The sequence below is a fragment of the Anomaloglossus baeobatrachus genome, chromosome 4 (assembly GCF_048569485.1).
Source record: "Anomaloglossus baeobatrachus isolate aAnoBae1 chromosome 4, aAnoBae1.hap1, whole genome shotgun sequence".
In the NCBI taxonomy this organism is placed as follows: domain Eukaryota; kingdom Metazoa; phylum Chordata; class Amphibia; order Anura; family Aromobatidae; genus Anomaloglossus; species Anomaloglossus baeobatrachus.
In genome coordinates, this window is record NC_134356.1 from 410,470,509 (window position 1) to 410,494,689 (window position 24,181).

The window sequence follows — 24,181 nt, forward strand, 5'->3', positions numbered from 1 at the left end:
AGTCCATCCGTTATTAGATATATGAAACTGAAATAGCTGTTGCAAAAACCCAAATTGTTATAAAGAAAAAAGGTTAACATTAATGGGGGTGCCCAAACTTTTTCATATGACTGTATATATACGAAAGTGCCACAAAATTGTGTCCTAAAAACATTAACTATAAGAAAGAAAAAGTGGACAACTCCTTTAAGCATGTTAAACTCCACCCTGTATTATCTCATTATTTATTTCTTAAATTGTACAATCAGTAGGTTTTGAAGTGATGTGATAACCTGAAGATGAAAACGCAATATCAGAGTTCCCTTATTCAGTGTTAGCATTATAGAGTGCAGCTGTATGTGTTTTCTTGTTAAATTGTGTTTTCAGCTGGCACATGTTCACACCTGTTGAATGTGCAGGTTAGTGTTTTTGATATATTTGTAGTGCATTTCTTTCTGATTGAGCACTCCGCCCTGTAACTAGGCTGTGTTCAGTCCCCTTTATAGCAGGATCTTAGCTGCCCAGACATGTAGGTTTTTAACCCGGATAGAGGCATTTAATTTAGATATACCTTGTCGCTGGTTATCGGGCTCACATGCATCGGCCAATACGTAAGCTAAATATCTCTTTTTCAAATATTCCTATAGCAGTAATGCAATGCCAGAGTTCCCTTATTCATTGTTAGCATTTTAGAGTGCAGCTGTATGTGTTTTCTTGTTATATTGTGTTTTCAGCTATCACCTGTTCACACCTGTTGGATGTGGGGGGGGTGTAAGTCTTTTTGATATATTTATAACCTGAAGATGATTATGCGCTGGAATGTAGATAAGAAATTTCCTCCAATAAACTCAAACAGTGCCTCCTTAGCTACTCAATCCTGGGAAGTAAGGTATTGACAATGAAGACACCACAAGTCCCTTCTGTCATCAAGCAGCACCTCACCTTCAGTGTGGGCGATGATGTAGCAGATTGTTTCATATCCTGGGAATTGTGGTGCCATCAAGGCATGGAGTAGGCCCTTGCTATATAGAAACTCCTAGCATCTTGCCTCTAATTCCCAGTTACAGGTTTTACCTTACTCTAATTCTGCTGACTTGATCTTGTGTGTTATTCAGTTGTTGAGCTTGTATTGTTTGACCTTTGTCTATGATTCTGACTTGTTTTGTGACATCTGGTTTTGACCTGGCTTATACAACCCTTCTCTGTCAGCTCCACTGGTCATAAGCCACTCCACTGGGGCCTGATATACAGAGTGGCTATTGTAAAGACCTACTAAGAGCTGGAAAAACTACCTTGCTATCACAAACAGAGCTACTTTAAAATAAGGTAGATTTGGGAAGAAATTTGTTAGAAATACACATAAATAATACAAAGGATGCACAAATCCATAAATTTAAATAAGTACATGTTCCCTTCCTCCACTACAAGTTATAAAGCTATCCTTCCTACATCTGCGGAGAAATAACAAATGAATACGTAATCTACATTTGATGGGTTTCCTTGTCACAGAGAATCATAGCTCTTTGGCTGGAAATTCTGGGGTTGCTGCCTTTGAAGCCATAAATTGTCATGAAATTGAATTCTACAGACAACCCTCCCTGCAGTGAATTACTGTAAAGAGAAACAGACAAAACTGCAGCTTGATATTCTTCTTATACATGTATGATATCGAAATGTATGTGTTATATACTGCCAAGTAAAAGAACAAACTGGTTGTGTAACGGCAAGGTTTGAGGTGGGCAGCATTCTTCCTATATCTCAAAATGATATAGTATAGTAAGAATATAATGGACAATAAGGGTATAAGCCCATGCTCAGTGTTTGCAGTGTTTTGGAAGCAAAGTGTTTTGCCTATGTCCAAAATTCTGCATTGTACAGTATAAGTACAAAGGATGCAATTTATAGCAATCCTATGCCCACTGTGCTTCTTTTTATTGCTGCATAAACTGACATGCAGCGAGGGATTCTGAGCATCAGCGTGTCAATGTATTCTTGTGGAGATGTGAGTTTTCTGAGTGGGAGAACTCCACTTTGTATATAATCCTGATTGTGGGCACGGACAGTACATTCTCCCACACAGGACACTAACGTTTCTGCAAGAGAAATTATGCTGCGTCCAGAATGCCAGGAAGCCTGATCGTGGGCACATATCCTAAGGCTATGTGCGCACGTTGCGTAAATACATGCAGTTACGCTGCGCTTTGTAGCGCAGCGTAACTGCATGCGTCCTGCGTCCCCTGCACAGTCTATGGAGATTGTGCAGGGCCGTGCGCACGTGGCGTCTTAGAGCGCAGCGCTTCGGCTGCTGCCCGAAGCGCTGCGTTCTAGAAGTGACATGTCACTTCTTCCGTGCGCTTTGCCGGCAGCTCCTGCTCTGTCTATGGCAGGAGCTGCAGGCAGAGCGCATGGAATCGGTCGGCTTTTTTTTTTTTTTTCTCTACGGACATTTTCTGCAGCGATTTGAAGCGCACGTGTGCTCTTCAGAACGCTGCAGAAAATTCTGCAGTGACTGTACGCAACGTGCGCACATAGCCTAATAGTGTTAAAGCTGATATGAATTCATACTAGTCAGGGAAACTATCTTTTAAACCATCTTTATATATTATCTTACCTTAACTTTGTTTTGGAACTCAACAATGGTCGCAATCTCCAACTTAGGCACCCACTAATACATGGACATCAGGGGCTATGAGATTTGCTTAAAGGAAGTTGACTCAACAGGGAATGTAAAGGTTCCTTGTTTCTAGTCCTGATAGAGTTTTACAAATTAAACTATAATATTAAAAAATGCATAGAGTTTTGCTACTAAACATAGTACTTTATACAGTGAACACAGTTTAAAATGATAAAATGCCAAAAGAATTATCTAAATCATTTGTTTTAGGACTATTAGAAAAATGTTAAATAAAATATGCTTGACTATCACATTAGGTGAAGTGCTGCTACTGCTGATTTTTGTTGGTAAACATAATTTGTCTAACTGTGGATTGGTAGAATCCAAGCTCTTCAGAGAGCAACTCTTCTTCTTAAAGGGAACCAATCACCAGGATTTTCATATATATGAGCTAAAGCCAGTGCTATACTGGCACTATCAGGCTGATTCTATACATCCCTGTAGTGGTCAGCTCGAATGTTTAGGCTTTCAAATCCAAGAAAGTAAACTTTAAAGAAATCAGCAGCTTCTTGATTGGCATTTGCAACTGAGCAGATAATATATGGGTGGGTATTCAGATGTATTCCCTCCCCCTGCCTGTTGTTCCTCCCTCTCTGCTCACTATGGTATTATACAAACTATTCACTGTGTTAAAGGACCTGTGGTGAGGTCATTCCCATGTGACCAGAAGGGGCGGGTTCTCTGCCAACAAAGCTGGATACCAGGTCACATGGGTATGACCTCACCACAGCTCCTTAAGCAAAGTGAATACTTTGTATAATACCATAGTGAACAGAGAGGGAGAAAAAAAAGGCAGGGGGGAGGGAATCCTTCTAAATACCCATCCATATATTATCTGCTCTGTTGCAATTGTCACTCAAGAAGCTGATGATTTTTTAAAGTTTACTTTCTTGGATTTGAAAACCTAAACATCCGAGGTGACCACTAAGGCTAAGTTCACACATTGCGTTTTTTTGATGCTGCGTTTTTGTGCGTTTTTGGCCGCTAAAATCGCACAAAAACGCACCCGCGTCAAAAAACGCATGCGTTTTTACCGCGATTTGGTGCGTTTTTGGCTGCGTTTTGCTGCGTTTTTGATCTCTGCGTTTTTCTGCGGTTTTCCAATGCATTGCATGGGGGGAAAACGCAGAAAAACGCAGGAAAGAATTGACATGTCCATTTTTTTTTTTTAAGCTCAAAAACGCAGCTAACAAAAAAAGTTGTGTGCGGACAGCAAAATTGAAAACTCATAGACCATGCTGGGGAAGCAAAGTCATGCAGTTTTGAGGCCAAAAACGCACCCGAAAAACGCGCAAAACGCCGCAAAAAACGCACTGTGCGCACATAGCCTAAATGGTATATATAGAATCAGCCTGATAGTGCCAGTATAGCTCTGGCTTTAACTTATATACGAAAATACTGATGATTGGTTCCCTTTAAGTCATCACAGAAACGGCCTTTCTTCCTGCCATGATACACATCTTCAAATAAAATAGGTTATCCACTCTTCACCTGATTGTTATCCTATTGATTGAAAACACTAGACTCTAACTTCCTCTTTAAATTCTCTGATAATCTTATAGGTTTACATAATTATGCCACTCACAAAGTGATATTGTATCATTTTCCTCAACAAAATAATGACAAAGTCTAATATTGTTTATAGTGTTTGATTTGGTTCAGTTTATCAACTAAGTGAAAATCTGATGAAGTTTTTGATCAAATTTATGCAGAAATATAGACAATTGTAAAGGGTTCACAAAACTTTCCAATACCACTGTATAGTACTGGGATGATCTACAATTTATATGGCATCTTGTATGTTTTTTTTCTTATTGAATTGCCCTGTATTCACTAAAGGCTACTTTACACACTGCGATATCGGTCCCGATATCGCTAGTGTGGGTACCCGCCCCCATCTGTTGCGCGACACGGGCATATCGCTGCCCGTGCCGCACAACATCGCCCAGAGCCGTCACACATACTTACCTGTCCGGCGACGTCGCTGTGACGGGCGAACCGCCTCCTTTCTAAGGGGGCGGTCCATGCGGCGTCACAGCGACGTCACTGAAACGTCACTGAACCGCCGCCCAATCGCAGCGGAGGGGCGGAGATGAGCGGGACGTAACATCCCGCCCACCTCCTTCCTTCCGCATAGCGGCCGGGAGGCAGGTAGGGAGAGCTTCCTCGCTCCTGCGGCGTCACACGCAGCGATGTGTGCTGCCGCAGGAACGAGGAACAACCTCGTTACTGCTGAAGTAACGATAATTGGGAATGGACCCCCGTGTCGCCGATTAGCGATTTTTCACTGTTTTGCAACGATGCAAAATCGCTAATCGATGTCACACGCAACGGCATCGCTAATGCGGCCGGATGTGCGTCACGAATTCCGTGACCCCAACGACTCCGCATTAGCGATGTCGTAGCGTGTAAAGCCCGCTTTAGTGTACTAAAAACCAGACAAGATTACACAGAGTGAAACATAGCCTTCAGCTGGCATTTAGAATCAGGACAGAAAATTAAATAAAGGTCACCGAGAAATATGATGATTAGTAATTTATTATAGTTTTAGGAATTTTTAAAGATAACAAAATGCTGATTTAATCAATGTTATACTGAAATGGCGTGCTAAATAACGTAGTAATGCAGCTTATAAATCCTACCTTTTTCTTGATGCCTTTCATTTTCTGAAGTATGGACTTAGTGTTTCTAACATTAATCAGATAACTTGTGAAGGCTCTTTACTATTCTGAAGGAAAGGATCTAAGTAGCTTTCTGTTATGTAAAGTGATCAAATATTTTTCTTCCTCGTACGCTCATCCACAACAAAAAGGAAAAGTAATGGAATTATAAAAATACAGGATTGATAAAAATCTTAAAGGGAATCTGTCAGCAGGTTTTTTATATGTAAGCTGAGGACAGCATGATGTACTGGTGGCTTTATTATCATGTGATTAACATTAGAGAACTAAAAACCACGCCCCTTGCTGTGGTCAACACCTCACAGTCAATGCACACCTCCCAGGGCTTAACTATATGCCTAAGGCTATGTGCGCACATTGCGTAATTACATGCAGTTACGCTGCGCTTTGTAGCGCAGCGTAATTGCATGCGTCCTGCGTCCCCTGCACAGTCTATGAAGATTATGCAGGAGCCATGCGCACGTGGCGTCTTAGAGCGCAGTGCTTCGGCTGCTGCCTGAAGCGCGCGTTCTAAGAAGTGACATGTCACTTATTCCATACGCTCTGCATGCATCTCCTGCTCTGTCTATGGCAGGAGCTGCAGGCAGAGCGCATGGAATCTGCTTTTTTTTTTTTCACTACGGAAATTTTCTGCAGCGATTTGAAGCGCACATGTGCTCTTCAGATCGCTGCAGAAATTTCTGCAGTGACTGTACGCAACGTGCGCACATAGCCTAAAACTCAATTCTTTGATTATGTGAGAACGGTTGCACCCAGTAATCTATGTGATACACTGTTGGATTTAGAATCTCCTTGCTTACATTATGTTGCGGACACATGAGGTAGCAAAAACCTGCTGACAGATTCCCTTTAACGATACATAAATACTGAAAATGATGAAAACAATATTAACATGGCAACTAATATTAGCACCATGTGCAGAAATGTGTGCACTTACACACCTCAGCATTTTATGAATGAGGTTATTAATGGATGCCTGATAGCTGTTTTGCCACTTGGAATTCACTTGGCTATCAAGATTGGCTAGTGGCAGCTCCTTATACAATTGCCGACCAATGACGTAGCAGTTGTTCTCAATAAGAGACAATTCTGGAGACACTGCAATCCAGGGTAACTGGTTCTATGACAAAATCAATGTAATGTTGGGCTGTTAGCATACCTAGAATAAAGACTAGAGGAGTCTACCTTCCATACAATATGCCACCCCACACCATCCTACTGGGAGTAGGACCCTCATGTTGTTGTCCCTGTGCTTTGGTCAGATTTAAAAAATGGCAAATAATTAACTAATTCAATACTGCAGGTGAAATTAGATGTCTCCAAGTCATTAAACAGTGTCTTCACAAACTGTCAGTAGATGTTTGCATGACATTGGAGTATGAGCTGGACAACCATCTCCAGGTTTTGCATAGACCGCATGCCACCACTCTCAAAGGTAATCATGGTGCAGAGCAAGAAGGCAATGGAGGGTGAATTTGAGGTCTATACTCTTTAGCAATGAGCTCCATTTTTTTTTCCTGAATGCAATAATAGCCAGAGATTGGTTCTTAGATCACATGAGCATGGTTATGAAGGGGCCTTCATGAGGGGAACATGAAAGTGTCTTAGGATCCAGTTATCAACACAATATAGCCGGGTCACACATTGCTCATGTGTGGCCTAAACAATCTACTATGGTCTGCAACAGTAGCGGATCTTGATGCTCAAGTGCATTCAGTATGGAAAAACGTTCCTTAGATAACCTTATTGATAGCATGATAAGACATGTAAGTGCCCATATTTCTGTTTGGTTTTGATACTCAAAACTAAATAAATTGAGATGTTTTGAAAAATGTATTTTTATTTTTTCATCATTTTCACATCATTTACATGTTTATCAATCTTGTGATTTTCACAACTGCATACCTTGTCCTTCTAGGTGTTGCAGCTTCAATGTTGAAGAGTGTATAAGCGCTTTAACACTAGACGTCCCATAGAGGGGTCATTTGACATTTCTACAATTGGAACCCTATGGAGCTCGAAATTCCTGGGACTTCTAGTGTTAAGACTCTAACTGAAATATTGTAAACAATTCTTTTTGATATACCGGTACTCTGGTATTCACCAACAGAATCCAATATAGGGAACCTAACAGCTGGATTTACCCCTAGAATGTGTTAGGAGCTCTTTATTGGTTTAGTACCATTTGTAATGATCCCTATAGTATACCTAAACTCCCCATGTGTCCGTTAAAAATGATCTTTAGACCTCCATACCAGTTTGCATGCATGTAATGGACTAGTCTGAGACCGCTGTCAATCACTAATAGTGCACTTGTATCATGCACACATCATTGTGATTGACATGTGCAAAGAAAAAAGGTAGGAGGGACAGAGTGACTAATTTTAATTATGCCTGCTCTTCCTGCACTCTCTGGGATGGCAATTATGCCTTTGTGGGCATGATACCGGCACACTATTAATCCCAGACTAGTCCAGTACTTGCATGCAAGGAGAAGAGGGAGAATTAAATATTTACATTAATCAGGTTACGTTCCCAATATTAAAACCTAAGAAAATTATCCTAGAATAAGTCTTAATTCCAAGTGTGAAGCTATTTTGATATTTAAAGGGACTTTCCAAACATCCAAACACAGTATATTAAAGCATTGTAAAGCCTATGAGAAATTAAGAAACTACATAATTTACAAAGTGTTAAACTTCTGTTTTGTTCCTAGCATGTAACCTGTAGTCATGTGACCTCTACCGCCTTACTTCCTGCCATTGTCTATTTATCCACAGAATAGTGATTACGTCTCTGTGCTTTGAATTTAATGTAGTCTGCAAGTCATGCATAGCCGCCCCTGGCAGATATGCATACAGTGCATAGCAGCAGAAAACGTGGTCACTCTGGGGCCTGTGATTTGTGGGGGCTTGGTGTCTCTGCCTTCCGTCATAAAAAATTTCAGCAGTATCTGCATCCCAGCATGTGGATACCATTGATTAGAATGGTAGATCAGGGCGCTGGAGGCTCTGTGATCCACCATACAGCCTGTACTCGTGAGTCTGAGACTCCATGCACTGCAAGTCTGATGATGCCACCACACCTGTGCTGAAGCCTCACTACTTACACTGTACAGACTGAAGCAGCATGCCAGGGAAACTGGGCATTGTGAGTAGTGTTTTTTTTTAATGTTGGTAATTGTGGGGCCATCATACTGAATGGGTGAGTGATGGGGGCCGATCATACTGATTGGGGGGCTGGTAGGGGGATAATCATACTGAATGGGAGCTAGTGTGGGCATTATAGTGATTGGGGGCCTGATTGGGGCCATAATACCGTGTGGAGGACAGTTCGAGCCACAATATTGAGTCACAAACTAAGGGGCCCTCATTCTGTGTGGAGAAGCTCTGGGGGCACTCCTACTGTGTGAGGTACAGTGGTGCCCTCATATGGAGTAAGGAGCTCTGGGGGCCCTCATACTGAGTAAGAGACTGTGGGGGTCCTTATACTAAGTAGTGCCTGCAAAGTGGGGCCTCACACTCAGTGGGGGGCTATAGGGGCATCATACTGACAGGTCATCATACTGTGTCGATACCATGATATTGTATGCATGTGGGACTATGGGGATATTATATTATGGGGGGCACTTTAAGTGCACCATACTTTGGAGGTGTTGCTGGCAATATAGAGGTATCATGTTCTATAGTGTATGTGTAGGGTGAAACTGCAGTGGTGAGGATTCACTGTGGGAATACAATACTCAGTGTGTGGGGGTGGGCACATTTTTGGGAGCATCATACTTATAATGGCCATAAAAGGTCCTTCTCTAGGGTTTATAAAAGTTTGCAGATATGAACCCGCCATGTATATATATTTTATTTCCCTTGGGGGCGGGGGCAATTATAACTTTTGCTATGGGGCACTGTGATTTCTATGTATGCCACTGTGCACAACACTGTATGTAAGTGGCAGGATTTACCCAGATGCTGTCAACACAGTACATTCTGAATATGGATATCATGTGATGCATGGTCAGCGAATCTTGGCAAGTTATGAGCAACTAAGGATGTGTATAGGGAGGGAGACGAGAAGCAACGGAGGCACTGTAGACTCCACTGTCAAGAATAGTATGTTAATCAACTAGTGTCATTGGACAGAGTGGATGGTGCTAGGCATTCTAGAGTGCTACATTCCTTTGGAATACCTGAACACTCTGCTCTCGATAGCATTGATCTTCTTGCACTGAGATGTGTTGTGCCAGTGTCAGAGCTTTTCAAATTTGACTGCAGGGAAGAACATACTAGGTCCAGAGAGACCACTATAAGTAGGGGAAAAGGTGAGCAGAGACTGTGTGGACTCTATGGTGCTCTTTAGGTGGATTGAGCAGACACAGGACGCATTGAGCAGATATGCCTCTGCCTCTTAGAAATGTAGTCTGGAGGAAGAGCGGGAGAGGTGGTAGGAAATTCAGGATATAAACAATTACAGACCACAAGGTTGGATACAAGCGGGAATCGGAGCTAAACAAACGAAAATAAAGTTAAAAGGGGGTTTTGAGAGTCATTACAGGGACAGTCAGATATTTTTTTCGTGCTCCGAATACCTCTTTAAGTAGATCATCCATTAAACGTCCCTAAATAATAAGTACTCCAATAATACTGCACATAAAATCGATAAGCTAAGATGATCATCCGCTTTGTCTGGCAATTCTGTTCTGCCCACAAGCTTCGCTATGAAAACTGTGTAATTTGTACTTAATTTTTCAAACCATAAACCCCTATGACTTCCCACACAATGTTCATATTTCAATAACGTGTAATGTTACAGTGGCTTTTATTTTTTTATATTGCCATTTGTATCAGCTCATAAAGTTCTACGATTGTTTCTTAGCACAGATAATATGTCTACTGCGATATGATGCATATTTGAAAATAATTGTCTAAATATTTAAAGTCAATTTTAGATTTAATAATTGTTAATGAGCGCAAAAATAATGTAATAACAATAAAGCAATGATAACGGTATTAACGAAACAGTGAGCGTAATTTATGATAAAAAATAATACTGAAGAAAACAAAAAGGAGGGGGCGGTTGTGAGCCGGCACTGTGATGTGTTTTTTCTTCCATAACATCAAAATTAGACATTCATTTATTCTTATAAGCTATGATAGGAGACATTATTAAAGAGGAATATGTAACAAGTGTTAAATGGGTTTTCTGGTTAGAAATTTTATGTGGACATTGGGTTTTAGAACTATACAATGGCAATTACAGTTGTTTTTCTTCCTTCCTGAGTATAGCACTGCATCTCCGCCTATGCTCCAGTCTTTGTTGATCAGCTATAGTGATGACATCACGTCTACAGCGCACATCACCAACTGCTGCAACCAATCACAGGACAAGGCTATGATGCCATGAGTCGCTGATCAGAATGATTGGCAGCAGCAGTGATTTGCACTGTACAAGTGACATCATTGCTGACTAGAGCAACGACAGAAAGCTAACACTGCACTTGGGAACAGTGAGTGGAAACTGTAATTCTTATTTTATAGGTCTCTAATACTATGGCCACTACAATCTTACACCAGAAAACCACCTTAATAAAACTAGACAATGAGAAACCAAACATCCCATCCAGTACCAATGGATATAAATTAAAGGGAACCTGTCACCAGTTGTTTCAGTATTCAACAAAAAGTAGCACCATATGCAGCTCCTGGGCTGAATTCTAGGAAGGTGCACCTTGTGCCCTGACTCCGCTTGCAGACCCCACAGATACCTTAATTAAATCTGCCACCACATATGTTAATGAATCTTTCTGGTCAAATGGGCATCCTCTTTTTTGTCTCCTGTCCCTTCTTTTGCCACTGTTTGCCGTCTTCCTTTTATGATTGACGTGGATGACGCCTCCATCATCATCCACCTAGCTGGGCTGAATCTCGTGCCTGCACGGAGTAATTCCCGGCTCGCGCAGGCTCACTTTGCTCTGCCCCATCGCTGGCAGAGCCAAAAACATAGGTGCTCTTGTTCAAGCTGGTGAGCCGTCTGCGCGGGCACAAGATTGTGCTCGGCAATGTGGATGACGTCACCGGCTCGCACAAGTGCACCTATGTTTTCAGCTCTGTAAGGGATGGGGCAGAGTGAACTAAGCCTGTGCGAGCCAAGAATGACTCTGCGCAGGCGCGAGATTCAGCCCAGCTACATGGATAATGACAGAGGCGTCATCTACGTCAATCATGAAAGGAGGATAGCAAACAGCAGCAAAAGGAGGGACAGGAGATGATAAAAAGGACGATCATCCGACCAGAACAATTAATTGTGGCAGATTTTATAAAGGTATTTATGGGGTCTGCAAGGGGAGTCAAGGCACAAGGTGCACCTTCAAAGAATGCAGCCCAGGAGCTGCCGAAGGTGATACTTTTTGTTGAATACTGAAAAAACTGGTGACAGGTTCCCTTTAACCATACTCTATATGATAGTAAACAGTTTACAGTATGCTCATTAAACTGAGTATTGCATATACTACAAAGGATATTAAGGACCCATAGGTGTGTGACATTGTACCCATTAGTTCAACTTTATTTTACCATTTTATTGATAACCTAAGGGGCCTATCTTTGGAATATAAAATTGTATTCCATTGTCCCCCAAAAATTAAGAAACCACTGGTACAAATAGGGTGTGCTTACGAAAGAAGATTTCTTGCAGAAGCAAGATGCGATGAGGTTCATTTATTAAGACGTGTTTTAACATCGCACTAGTGTCTTTATCAAGTAAAAAAAAATGACAGACATATCAGGTATTATTACTTGATAAAGACACCGGTACGGCAATGAAACATGTTGTCTCAATAAAAGATCATTATCTCATCTTCTTGCAGCAAGAAATCTTCTTCCATCAGTGCAGCCTAATTGTATCAGTGATTTTTTTAAACTTTTTTGGATTAGTTACTTGAAGACCTTTCCCAGCCACGAGGCACCAGCATGTGGAACTCTTAAGAGGGGCACCTTACCATCCCTTAGATAACAATACCCTTTAATTCATTTTTTCTACGGTCACCCTATTGTGTGTGCTTTCCCCACCGCTTATACTACAAATTGTATACTTTTGGGAATAGAGTTAATCTTTTCTTCATAACCACTTGTACAAACAACAGAAGATTTAGATCAACATGTGAAACAAATCATATTGATACTGTATTGTTGTTTATGTCGCAGGTATTAAATACTGCCTCTGATAATTACTGTCTGTGTGTTTTATGAACATTTAAGTTGTTGCAGTTGTTTCAATAAACTTTGTGTAAACTAATAGTACTAGCAAATATAATAAACTTTGTACTGGATCTTATGAGAGTAATGTGTTTCTTCACTTATGATCCATTTCTCAGGCCTCCCCTAATCCCCCCATTTCCCCTCTGCCTGCCGTGTTAATTAAAGTAATATGGATTGCCAGCATAATGAGGTGTCAGGTTACAATTAAATTCAAGTCTATGGAGAGGGGAGGGAAGAGGTGATATGAGGATGAATCAGTATACGTGGAGTAGAAGGAAAGGGTTAACCCGCTCTGCCGTGTGGAATGAGGAGATCACTCAGGAAAGTATATCATCATGATTTTATTATTCAACGTGATTCAAAGTAAATAAAACTCCTTCTTCAGGATCAAAAACACTGATGTACATTAGTGATTTTGAGCCTGAAGAAGTTGTATTGACTCTGAATCATGTTGAATAATAAAATTACTAAAATATACTTTCCCGAGTGATCTCCTCATTCCACACGGCAGTGCGGGTTAACCCTTTCCTTCTACTCCGCGTATACTGCAACTGCTATGTACAGACGCTAGATAAGGGAAGGACAAAGCGCAACTCGTTAATAAGGATAATCCCATTACCCTGATGAAGGAGTTGGTAATCTGAAATGCATAGAGTAAAATCACATAAAATCACATATCAAAACTCAAGGACTCTTTGTTCATCACATGGCAGCACGGCTTTTAATTCCCTCCAAACCTCTATGTATAAAAGACATCATTGCAGCTAGTTTCCACCCAATAGTTCAGAGAGACATAAAAATGAGAGACAAAGATTGAAAAGGGGAAATCTACAGAACATAAGTCTCAATGTACATACAAGACAGCCAATTCTGGAAAGGTACCAGAAATGAGAGGTATGCCTTACATCTGTAGCAGCCAATCAGAATAAAATTTTCATTTTTGTAAATTAAAGAAAGCATAACCGATCCACTGTACCAAATGTAATATTTCTCTACTATAGTATTGGAATATGAATTGTCATCATGGGGTAAAAAAATGTATGAAAAATACAGTTAAATCCCCTCTCCCCGTGATCGTGTAGAGACTTACAGAGGTATTTTGGCACTGAACACTTGAGCTGTTGAACCGTAGAGCTGGAACCCTCTGCTCATTTCCTTGGATGCTGAGGATGCACTCATAGCCTTTCTGGCCTGATTGGGGCTGTGGTAAATTCTTTGCTTTTAAAGTGATGGGTTTTACGATATCAACTGGAATCAGGATCCTTTCAGTATGAAGAAGTTGAGGACATTCCTGGAAAAGAAGGAAAGTATAATGTAGTCCATTTTCTGGTTAATCAATACCATATCCTTCTATATAGTAATATAATTACCAGTTCACTAACTTTGAAAGCATACAGTAAAAAAAATATAGTTGTACCATTATGTGTACCTTCATTGCTTTTTCACAAATATATCATGATGTAGACTAATAACGTAAAGCAGCAAGAAGATTTAGAATAGCCGAAAACACGGTACTTGGATGAAATCCATTCATCTTCAGAAGTCGACATTCCCACCAAAGAACACATTGACCATCTCCAACTACATCTTGTTTCCACATAATTTGTAATTTAAATTTCTATTCTGCCAATCTTCATAGCGAATGTCTCTCACATCACATCCCAAACCATAATAACTATGCTGCTGTATTCAATAGATATATCTGCAACACTATGATTAGAGGTTCATCCGTCATGGAAAACAATTATAGCCAGCAAATCAAGAAGATAATTGGAACTCTCACTGCAACAATTATAACATTTTCACACATGTAGCCAAGCCATTCGATGCTCTTTTACCTATGGAAGATGTAATTAAACATTCTAAATGGAACATTATACCGTAGGAGAATGCATTTAACATAAGTTAGCATTACAAACTAGGAATGGCAAAGAGAGGAAAAATAGAATGAACTTATTACCAGCTACAGTTCATTTTATACCCTAGGAATGTTTATGAAGAAAAATACAAAAAGAGCTCAATTTCACCATATAACCCACTAAAATAATATTGACTAGATACTAGAAATCTATTCAAAGCAATTCCAATTTGTATAAAATTTTAGGAAATTCATTGGACACAGGGAATCCAAACAATTTGCAATTGAATTTGTGAAAATTGCCAAAAATTGGTGCTGTTATTATATAAAAGGCAAAATTTGCATCAGCCAAAGAAGGCTCATATGACTTTGGGTGCGACCCAGCGGGCTTCATCAATTGGGAACAGTTCGGGGGAGGGAAAATTTGCCAAAGCTGGCAAATTAAACTTTCAAAGGATTCAGTCATCTCTGAGTCATTTATCTGATTAAAGCAAAAAATCTGAGAGATTGGGTAGAAATCACGTAAGGGCAATGCCAACATATAGTTTTTGTGCTCTCTCTACATTTTGGTTTCATCCCACACTATAGCTAGGTTTAAACCACCGCATTTTATGACCACTATACCGACCAGAATACACAAACTGTCTACTGACTTGAACTTACAGCCTCATATATACTATGTATAAGTGATGGGAAATAAATACTATATACTGTATATAGACTATACATAATAATCCATTTTGGTATTGAGTTAGGATTAGCTATTTGAAATGTGTAAGTACTAAAATGCTCGGGTGCTTAGTCCTCAAGTCAAGCAAGTCCTGAGTAACGAGTATAATGGAAGTCGATGGATGATTGGGCAGGTTGGCTCTCCACCCACGTACAAAGCATTTTCGCGGGAAGGGAGGCTGTTTTTTTTTCATTTGATACACTACATCCAAAAACATTGTTTCAACCCCAGTGAGAGACATTCAGAGACTGCAACTGGTTCTCCCTGGGGTGCCTGCACATATCATTCAGTGAAACAAGTCTACGATTTGTGGTCATTGTTTCACATACAAGACTTTTGAGTATCTGGGTTAATTGTCCGAGCATCGCGAAAACCCGCGCACCCCAATGCTCGATCGATTATCTAGCAGTGGCGAGCATGGTTGCCCATCACTACTGGCTACAGAACTTCAGGCAACATCTAGATATAATGAGCTGAAAATAAATGTACATGTCTGACATGTCCAAACACACTTTGGAGCAGAACTAATACTGTTGTCTACCAAAAGGACAACAATATATAAAGTATATAAAAAACATTCAAACGGTGTGCCAAATCTATTACTGGGGCACTTGCTATTTGATAAATTTGGTACATCTTTGGAGCATGTTAGACTCCCTTTTACTTTTTATACTTTTGCTTGGTTGGGATACTTTAGATCAGTATTTTGAGGCTGATAAATCAGTTGATACCAATTTTCTGGCATAAAACTGTTTGCAATTTCACAAAGTTTATCGAGCCTCACGCAGAAAAAAAATTAGCAAGTTTTGGGTTTTTAAGCAATATTTTTAAAAGTGGCTGGGGTTTGGCCAGGGGAATGCTTGGCCGGGTATGCCAAACAAATTCAGCAAAATTTATTTTAAAAAAATGTGCATCACTATCTACCTTACATATATTATTGCTGTAGCAGCTGAAAGAAATGCCATAATAAATTAATAAAATTTGCTCATATTACTTCATTGTACAATTCATCAAGGCTGGCATACATAATGCCAGTTTGCATGAATTGGGGCCTTTGTGCCTAAAAAGTGACACATGCCAGTAAATAAAATGCATGTTGTAACTCAACAAAACCGCACTTGATTTTCTAAACTGTTTAGAAAAGTGTTGTACTTGTTGCAAACATCTATTAATTTTTATATAAACAATATAAAAGGACATTAAAGGGAATCTGTCACTAGGTTTTTGCCACCTAATCTGATAGTAAAATAATGTAGAGACAGAAACAATGATTTTATCAAAACTGCAGCAAACAGCCCAGTAAGTAATATATCATTGGAAACAGAGTCTCTGTCTCTATATCATACTGCTCTGAGCTAAGGCAGCAAACACCTGCTGACAGATTCCTTATAAATTTTCCCTGTTATAGAAAAAAGGAGAGTGACAAGTAGTAGTGATGAGTGGGCAATACAATGCTCGGATGCTCTGTACTTGTAACAAGTAGTGATGAGCGAGTAGTACCATGCTCGGGTGCTCTGTACTTGTAATGAGTAGTGATGAAAAAAAACACTACCATACTCGGCTGGTCGGTAATTGTAACGAGTAGTGATGAGCGAGCACTACCATGCTTGGGTGCTCTGTACTCGTAATGAGTAGTGATGAGCGAGTACGACCATGCTCGGGTGCTCTGCACTTGTAACGAGTAGTGATGAGCAAGCACTACCATGCTTGGGTGCTCTGTACATGTAATGAATAGTAATGAGTGTGCACTACCATGCTTGGGTGCTCAGTACTTGTAATGAGTATTGAGGAGGGAGTACTACCATGTTCGGGTGCTCGATACTCATTAAGATCAGTTGGATACTCAGGCACCCAAGTATAATAGAAGTCAATGGGGAACTTGAGCATTTTTCCGTAAGTTTTCCTGGAAGAATGCTTGGGGTACTCAAGCGTTTTTCCAGGAAAACTTATGGAAAAATGCTTAGGTCCCCTTTTGACTTCCATTATACTCAGGTGCCCAATTCGTGGCCAACCAAGCATCCAACTGCTCTGAACGAGTGCCGAGCACCTGAGCATGGTAGTACACGTTTATCCCTAATAACAGGCTGTTATACACTTCTGGTACTTCGTTACCATTTCACAACCTCTAGGCATCCATAGACATTAGGTTTTGGCAGGATCTGTGACTAACACCAGAATTTGCTTGGCACTAATTAAATAGCTTAACATCCAAAATACCGTATAAAACTACACGCTCTTTGGTGTCATTGACTTTCTGGTTCAACAAATACCTAATAAGCAACTCAGGATAAGCGTTAGTATTCATGTCACAAAAGAAACCAGAAACCAACTAGTAAAGCAAGTTTATCTGAATGTCAGAGGACTTTATATTGGAAAGCTGTGCAGCCTAATGAATCTGCACATTAGACGTATATTCTTACCTTGTACCCCTATAACTTTTCAATTTAAATGTAATTCTCGAGCTCACAGCTTGTGAGTGCACATTGTGATCTGGCTTCTTCTAAACATTATTTAATTTGCTTGAAATGTAGCTCTTTGTTGATATGTTCTAACAGAAGTCTGTGATATTGAACCAACCTGGTCTTGTATCCTCTGAGAGCAATTTAAGGGAAAGAAATAGAAAGCTGGCAGGAAGTCAGGTGATGGCCAAGCTCTCAGTCATGATTAGAGCTCAATATTCCTTGAGTAAAAGCTTTTTTTTTCCTACAAGGCTTTGCTCTCCTTTATTGATGGATCCTTTGAGCCAATTCTTTAAACTTAAGCAAAAAAGGTGACTTTTTTCTCAACCTTTGCAATAAAAAAAATCATAAACTGCAAAGAAATCCATTTTCTTAAAGGCAATTTTAAGAACTAAGCAGATAACAATGATCATAGCTCTTTGGTTAAAAAAAAATCCTCTTTTCTGGTAGGTAATAGTCAACATTATGGCTTACACGCTGTAGACTTAAAAAGGATTATTATCTGTTTGTGAGGCTACGACAATCCAATGTTCAGTAGAAGTGTTCCTTTCATGGTTTTGCACCGTTTTCCAGCTATATAATTGTGCTCCTAGATAAACTCCATTCTTTTTCATCGGCTATTCTTGACGGCATGGGGGGTATCTATATTTCAGACTAAAGCGGGCTTTACACGCTACAATATATCTAACGATGTGTCGGCGGGGTCACGTCGTAAGTGACACACATCCGGCATCGTTAGTGATATTGTAGTGTGTGAAACCTCCGTGCGATTGCGATTGAACGAATAAACGTTGATCGCATACACGTCATTCAAAACCTAAAAATTGAACGTCGGGTTGTTCAATGTTCCCGAGGCAGCACACATCGCAGTGTGTGACACCCCGGGAACGATGAACTGCAGCTTACCTGCGTCCCACGGCTCCCGCTGGCTATGTGGAAGGAAGGAGGTGGGCGGGATGTTTACGTCCCGCTCATCTCCACCCCTCTGCTTCTATTGGCCGGCTGCCGTGTGACGTCGCTGTGATGCCGAAAGTCCCTCCCACTCCAGGAAGTGGATGTTCGCCGCCCACATCAAGGTCGCATGGTAGGTAAGTACGTGTGACGGCAATTAATCGTTTGTGTGACACGGTCAACAAATTGAACGTGCCGCACATACGATGGGGGCATGTCACATCGCATACGATATCGTATGCGAAATTGTAAGGTGTAAAGCAGGCTTTACACTCAGAGATTGTGTTTAGCATTATGACAGTATCTTACTACTAAGATTGAAACGATCAAGTTATGTCACACTATAGTACTTTTGCACTAGGAAATGGATACTATGCCATTGTGTCACTAGGTAGGCCCTGTGGTATTGTTTAACTAGGCAAAGGACACAACTATGTATACAGAACTGGTAGGCATTACACTGAATTATTGAGGAGTGAGACACAATGTAATACTGTGCCATATATTAATGCAATATATATTGATTGCTGTTCTTTATTATGAATTATATCGAGATACCTTGCTTTTTTAGGTGCTTAAAAGGGTTGTCCACTACTTTCACAACCCCTTCTCATTCCCTTTGTTTGCAGCCATTAAAATAGAAAAAGCTTATCCTCACCTCCATTGCCGGTGCTATGCCTGAGGTGCCAGCACTCACGTTCCTGGGGATCACGTGAGGTTGTTATGCTCTGCAAGCCCCATGCCCAATCACCACCAGCTTTACTGTCTCAGCCTTCAGACATATAAGTAATTAACAGGAAGTGAGCCGTCAGCTGTAGAACTCACTTCCTGGTAATTACTTATGCTTCTAAAGTTGGGGAGAGAGAAGTCGGTAGTGATTGGGAACAGGGCTTGCACAGTATAACAACCTCACGTGAGCCTCAAGAACATGAGTTCTGACATCGCTGAAGCCATGCCAGTGTGACGCCCTGGACTAGCCAGGTAGTCACAGGTAGGCCCTTGCACAAACACCCTTCCCCCAATAAGGTAACAGCAGCTAACCTAAAAACCCTTGTCACCTCTCTCAGTGTTCAATGGTCACACCAGGGGGCAGAGCCAGGCGTTTGGCCACACCCACTGAGGAGTCCAGAGGGCCTGAGACAGGAAACAGTCAGTCAGGGTGAGCGGTTGAGTTTAGTCTAGAGTCTGTGGTGGAGTTCAAGTTTAAGTGCAGCAGGCCTGAGACGTCAGGTGTGCAGCGGCAACACTGACCGGTGCCGGGGTCGTAGCCCTGGTACCGCGGCAAGGAAGCAGACGGTGATTGCCACCTGCAGGAGCCGGGAAGACGGCTGGTGGAGCTGTAAGGGACTGGGACAGGGTAGTGGCCTGCCGGTACCGAACCGGGGAACCAACTGGAAACCGGAGCACCGGGAGGGGTACTCAGACCCAGAATGAGGTCCAGAAGCCACTGGACCACGTCAAATTCACTGATTGAGGTATGGACCTTAAGTCCTTTCCCGTCCCATGACCCGAAAGACGGCTAAAGCCCACCGAGGGGGATAGAAAGCCACCGCACAAGCAGAGAGATCCCACGGGCCAGCGCCTGTGGGCAAACGGGTTCCCCGACACACATAAAGCCGGGGAGCGGACTACCATTCCTGAAGCATAGGCAGTCAAGTTCTACAAAAAAAGGTGCAGGAGAAAGGCAGGAACCACCAACATGGTGGGGGACCAGACGCAGCCAGCTGCGGGCACCGACCACCATCCTTTTTGGTTTACCAGAGACTCTGGTGTATTTGTCAAAGTGAGTACAACAGTGCCCTTGGGCTGCGCACCGCACCACACTGCACTAACACGCCCGCACCTCACAACCACCGGGCCCCGGGACCATCACCCCCTACCCACGGAGGGGTCAACACCAGGCTACGCAACACCATCCCTGGGAGCCTAGTTAACGGCAGCGGTGGTGTCCACACTCACTACAACCCGTGGGTGGCGTCACGAACTTACATCCCTAAACACCACGGCCTCGGCCGTGAACCTCCCCCACCAAAATCCCCTCAGAAAGTGCCAGCCTCCCTTCAGAGCGATGTGACCCCCGGGTCCGGAGGCTCTCCAGCCACCCACCAACGAGCCCGGATTTGATCGGCTCGGCTGCATCCGAGCACGGGGCGGTACACCAGCATGGGAGGTAAGTGTAAGCTTTTATACTTTAATAGGGAAAAAAATGAGTTGTCCTAGCAGTTGACAACCCTTTATTGAGAGGTTTTTTTTCTATCTCTCCTTCTAAACAATACACTGGCTCCTTAGAGAGTGGGACATAGTGTAATGCTATATCCTATATTTGTACAATGTATAGCCAGTTTTTATTATAAGATATTTTGCTTTGTTAGGTCCTTAGTCAAAGTTTTTTGTTTATTCTGTCTCTCATTGTAAATATTACACTGGATCTTTAGACAGTGGGGCATAGTGTCCTATATTAGTGCAATATATTGGGAAAACTATTCTTTATTATAAGCTCTTAAACAGAGCTTTTTGTTTATTCTGTCTTTGCTATATTTTGAAGTAAAAAAAGTTGTAAAAAGTTACTGGCAATGGTGTTTGTTACAAAGCCACTGAAGTCCTTGACTGGTAGCAGCCATTGCATAGACAGATAGGTTTGTCATTGATGCAGCAAAATAACCTAAGACCAGCATGGTGTACCAGAGTGGCAATACCGATGTGGCAGGGTTTTATGTAAGTGAATGGTTCTTTAGACTTTTTTTTATAATCCTTGACCTCAGATATTTTACTTCTCATCTCAAGTCCTCATGCTGTCACAAATATATTTTGCTATCATATTTGCTTGACTCCACAGTAAGATTAAGATATATGTTATAATTCACAATACAATACAACCTTTAAAAGCTTAAAAACAAGTTTTAGAACATAAAATTCCTGGCAAGTGGCCATAGCCTTTTCTTGCACTCTATTCTAAGGATTAAGCTTGAATCAGAATGCTTATTTGATAAGATATAAATGCTTTGAGTTATTACAAAATTCAATACTGAAAATAGCATCAACTATGAAAGCAGACAACAAGGCTACTGCAGCCACGTGCCTAACAACTTCCGCCAAAGTTGATGGCTAACTAAATATATTGTAATTATTCTTATTACAATATGGTGATCAATGTGCTGATATTTACACATATGAACATTAAAATCTGGGTGAAAAATAGCTCAGCACTAATAAAGGAAACAACAGCTGAGCTTAACCCCTTAGGCTATTGTGCCGCCCCAGTGCCAGCAGCCGGGCTGCTCGGATCCGGAACCGCGGTGGCTCGAAGGGTCTCCGGACCCGGGGGTCGTGCGGCCACTCGATGAAAGGAAGACTATGTACAGGGGGATTAGAAGTTTGTGACGCCACCCATGGTGCGTGGTAAGTAAGGGTACCACCACTGCTGTTGGGGACACCCGGTGGCGGTGGTATGGCAACAAGGTGTTTTAACCCCTCCGTGGGTAGGGGGTTTTGCCCCGGGAGCCCGGTGATGGTGATGTAGGGGTGCCGTTGGGGTAGGAGAATGGGTTTTTCAGTGTACTCAGTCAGTTCAGAAATAATCATACCGACAGCTTGTAAACCAGAGTTCTGAGCACCACTGCAGCTGGGAGGGAGCACGCTTGGGTCCATGTCCTTGGTGTTGCAGTTAGTCTGTGACCCTTTCCTTGACACCTGTGTTTTCTTCTTTGGACCCTCAAGTCTGAAACTTTTCGTGTCCCGCTTACCCGTGTGGCTAACGGAGTGAGCTTGCGCTCAGGGTTCACGCGTAGGATTTCTTTGGACTGTATTGGGAAAGTCCTATCCCATCGGTGCGCTAGTACCTCGATTTTGGAGTGGGTTGGGGATGACACTTGAAGTCTTCACCCCCGTCGGGTGAATTACCAGGACGCATGAAGCTACTTCCCGGCTTAGGGTCCATGTACCCCGTCGTGCCCTGGCCCCTGCCCGGTGATAGCTCAAGGCCGCCAGCCGCCCTCCTCGGCAGTCCGTGCCCCCTGACACTATCCATTGTGACCGGGGTTCCAGCTCCTTCCAGGCCCAGACCAACGTCTGCCACGTAGTACTCAGGAGCCCTGCTCCACCTTTGACCTATCCTCTCGAGAGTCACTTCCTTCTCCTTCCACTGCCACTTCACTTCTCCACTCACTTTCTCACTCTCCCCTACCAACCCTCCATGTGGGCGGCCCTATTCTCTTCAGGCCTCGCAATGGTGTGTCTGGTGGGTACAGTGCAAAGTGTTCTTAGGGTTTTGCTTGGCTCAGCTGTTTGGAACACCAAAGGACCAGGACCCGTAACCAAGGAGGGTGGATACTATGCTGAAGGGCAGATTTCACAATACCCTGTGATGACCTGATAGGCCAGGGCGTCACACTATGTGCGCAAGTTACGTTCTGCCTTGACAAATATTCTGCAGCATTTTGTCACTACATGTGCGTTTCAAAACGCAGCCAAAACACTGCATTTTGGATGCATTTTGAATGCATTTTCAATGCAGAATGGATGCGTTCTGGATGCTTACTCTACCGTAGACAGAGAAGGAAAAGCATCCAAAACGCACAAAAGAAGTGACATGTTGCCTTTTTGAACGCATCGATTTTGTCAAATATTTGGCATCCAAAACGCTGCACTTAAAAATGCAACGTGCACATGGAATTTGCTGACTTCTCATAGACTTTACTGGGGAAGTAGAATGCATGCATTTACACTGCAGTTTAAAACGCTGCGTAAACGCATGAAAAAAACGCAACGTACGCACACAGCCTAAGTGACCACCAATTCAAATTAAAACTGAGATACAAGTGAATAGCATCCTCGACAGGTGAAAATGCAACAGGCATCCGCAGTACATAATAGCAGACACGTTGCTGCATCAGTCACAATCAGTGTTGGCACTGACCATGACTGTTTAACCCCTTAAATGCTACTGTCAATAGTGACTACAACATCTAGTTGGTTAACAGAGTGTGGGGAGCTCCCTATTTAATGCCATTGGCATCCTGAGATCATATTTGTGAGGTCCTGATGATTGTCATGACAATTCATAGTCAAATAATGGCCTTAGAGTCTGCCGGCTATAGGACTTGTTCAGACGTTAGCAACATTAAGGTGATTAAAATAATATTTTTCTTTCAGGTCATGCAACTCTACATAATTCCTGGAAAGCAGCTGAAGGGTTAATAAAAACCTAATAGCAGTTTTGAATATATTGAAAATTACTACTACTATTTTAAATCTCCTAACATCCTTACAAAATAAAAGAGGTAAATGGTATTTATTAACTAATTTGGGTGGTGTGACTATCAGGATTAAAGGGATCATCATTCAAAGTTTGAAAATTGCTAAATTTTTAGAACTTAGGGTGAGGGTGATTTAGAATTAGGGTGAGGACAGCAGACAATGGTAGCCATGTGTGCAGGAGTTAACCAGCCGCAGCGCAGCTGGTGGTTAACCAAATACCTGCCGGACCTCACTCCCCTTTCAGGGGATCTTCCCAGCTGTTCGCACCCCACTTCATTCATATGGCACTCCTGGGACATAGTTCTAAGGATCACATCTTTACTCCATGGTTTAAATAGAA

The 24,181-nt window shown here is 41.9% G+C and overlaps 1 protein-coding gene across 1 annotated transcript in view; it reads right to left on the bottom strand.

Annotated features, from left to right (window-relative positions):
- PLXNA4 (plexin A4) overlaps positions 1–24,181 on the bottom strand; it is a 1,083,593-nt gene that overhangs the window by 250,226 nt on the left and 809,186 nt on the right. The window contains exon 10 of the mRNA XM_075345346.1: positions 13,678–13,878. Within this exon, the coding sequence (XP_075201461.1) occupies positions 13,678–13,878 (201 nt within the window). The remainder of the gene's footprint in view (positions 1–13,677; positions 13,879–24,181) is intronic.